The sequence below is a fragment of the Fulmarus glacialis genome, unplaced genomic scaffold (assembly GCF_000690835.1).
Source record: "Fulmarus glacialis isolate BGI_N327 unplaced genomic scaffold, ASM69083v1 scaffold23340, whole genome shotgun sequence".
Taxonomy (NCBI): Eukaryota; Metazoa; Chordata; class Aves; order Procellariiformes; family Procellariidae; genus Fulmarus; species Fulmarus glacialis.
In genome coordinates, this window is record NW_009186103.1 from 2,957 (window position 1) to 4,015 (window position 1,059).

General features: G+C 61.1%; 1 protein-coding gene across 1 annotated transcript in view; it reads right to left on the reverse strand.

The window, feature by feature from the left end:
• Nucleotides 1-30: 30 nt before the first annotated feature.
• Nucleotides 31-1,059, reverse strand: part of LETMD1 (LETM1 domain containing 1) — a gene marked incomplete at both ends in the record, with an annotated part of 2,114 nt that continues 1,085 nt past the window's right edge. Inside the window, 2 exons of the mRNA XM_009586849.1 lie at nt 31-127; nt 462-614. Coding sequence (XP_009585144.1) covers nt 31-127; nt 462-614 — 250 coding nt within the window. The remainder of the gene's footprint in view (nt 128-461; nt 615-1,059) is intronic.

Here is a 1,059-nt window from a genome sequence, read left to right on the forward strand (position 1 = left end):
AGGCAGGAGGTGCCCCTCGGCTGCCGTTACCTTGCAGCTTGCAGGAGAGCCCCAGCCACTGCTCCAGCCACGCTCTGCACTCGGACATGCCGAGATGAGTGGAGTTCAGGCCACGGAGGTAACAAGCCTGCGGGGCAGGGGAGAGGAAAAAAAATACGGACACGTTCAGGGATGAGCACTCCGGGTCACACGAAACGCCAGGGATCGCGCTGTGATCCTTCCTCAGCACGAAGCGGGGCTGAGCAACGGTGAACCGTGCCCCGTGGTGCCCCGGCGTGGTCCCGGCATGGAAAATGGGCTCAGAAAACACCTTCCCGGAGGAGAGAGGCCGCAATCCGCCTCGGAATGGCTCTGGAGGAATGTGCTGCGCCCCGACGCAGCTCTGCTAACGATGGGGAGGGCCCGGACGAGGCAACCCCAGGGTAAAGCAGCCGGTGCGGGGCCGGAGGAGGCGTCCTCACCGCTTTCAGCTCCTCCTCGGAAAGCTGGCCCAAGCCCAGGCGCAGCATGGCGCGGTCCAGGTTCCGGATCTCCAAGACGTGGCTCCGCAGGCGATGCCTCAGGAAAAAGGCCGGCAAGTGGGGGGTCAGAAACAGGACCTGGCTTAGGGCTCTCTGAGGGAAAACAAGGGCAGGGTCACTGTGAGGGCGTCCGACCCCACCAAAAATGGGCGTCCGACCCATTCAGGCACAACTTAAATCAGACAAAGCCTCCCCCGTTCCAGACATGCCCTGTATTTTATTCCCCTTTAATTATCTGGCTAATTGTCCTGCCCACGCTGAAACCCTGAGCAGTCCCTGGCAGTTCTCGTTACGCCCAGCGAGTGGAGCAGGGAGTGGGTGTCCGGAGACACAAGCTCTGTCCTGGGCTGGACACGGGTGTCTGGGGCGAGTTCAGGTCTGCGGGACAGCTCAGATGTGGCCGATGGTGCCACCAAGCCAGGGACCTGCAGCAAGGATGGACAAACAGTCTCGTTCTGAGGCTGTTTTCATGGAATCACAGAATGGTTTGGGTTGGAAGGGACCTTTCAATCTAGTCCAACCCTTGCCGTGGGCAGGG